This window comes from Meleagris gallopavo, unplaced genomic scaffold, assembly GCF_000146605.3.
Source record: "Meleagris gallopavo isolate NT-WF06-2002-E0010 breed Aviagen turkey brand Nicholas breeding stock unplaced genomic scaffold, Turkey_5.1 ChrUn_random_7180001864187, whole genome shotgun sequence".
NCBI lineage: Eukaryota > Metazoa > Chordata > Aves > Galliformes > Phasianidae > Meleagris > Meleagris gallopavo.
The window spans coordinates 1-661 of NW_011129587.1; the positions used below are offsets into that span (position 1 = coordinate 1).

A 661-nucleotide genomic window follows, 5' to 3' on the forward strand; every position below is an offset into this window, starting at 1 on the left:
CCGTGGTGCTCATGCACAGGCAGGTGATCCATGGGCTTTAGCAGAAGAGATTGCCACGTCCCAGAGTCCCACAGAGCCCACGGCCCAGCCCTGACCACCCAAAGCCCCCCCAGGCCCAGGGAGCCCCCAGCACCGATGGGCACACTGCCAGCGCTGAGAGAGCTCCCCACGGCAGCGGACGCTGTGGATCCCACGGCTGTGCTCTGAGGGAAGGAGCTGAGGATTGGGCCCGGCAGCGTCACCACGACTGGTGGGGGCTGGATCGCAACGCTGGAGTCGGCACAACGAAGGACACACGGCTCGTTGCAGCTGTTGGCAAGCGGGGCTGGGCCGCAGGCGGCTGTCTGGCACGGGCTGTAGCACGACATGTCTGGCGGAGGCGGGGGGTGACTCTGCAAGATGGAGGCGAGAGTGAGCTGAGGGCTCGAGCTGTCTCTCAGCGCGCTCTGGTGTCACGAGCCAAAGAGTTGAAGGCCCTGCCGTGGCTGCTGAGGGGGTGTTTGTGAGTATTGGGTAGGCTTGGGGTGGGTATTTGTGGGTAGTTTAGGGATGATGGCAGGGAGGGAAAGCTCCTCCTGTCCAAGTGAAGCTCCTTTCCAGGGCAGGCCCTCTCCAACCCGCGCTTGCTCCATGACCAAGGGTCCATGTCCAGTCTGCAAGG

At 64.0% G+C, this 661-nt stretch overlaps 1 protein-coding gene across 1 annotated transcript; it reads right to left on the bottom strand.

Annotated features, from left to right (window-relative positions):
• Positions 1-9: 9 nt before the first annotated feature.
• LOC109364513 (beta-keratin-related protein-like) lies at positions 10-452 on the bottom strand. The gene is given in 2 exon segments (XM_019611147.1): positions 10-109; positions 111-452. Coding segments are annotated over 2 exon segments (330 nt in total). The 5' UTR covers positions 369-452; the 3' UTR covers positions 10-37.
• Positions 453-661: the final 209 nt, after the last annotated feature.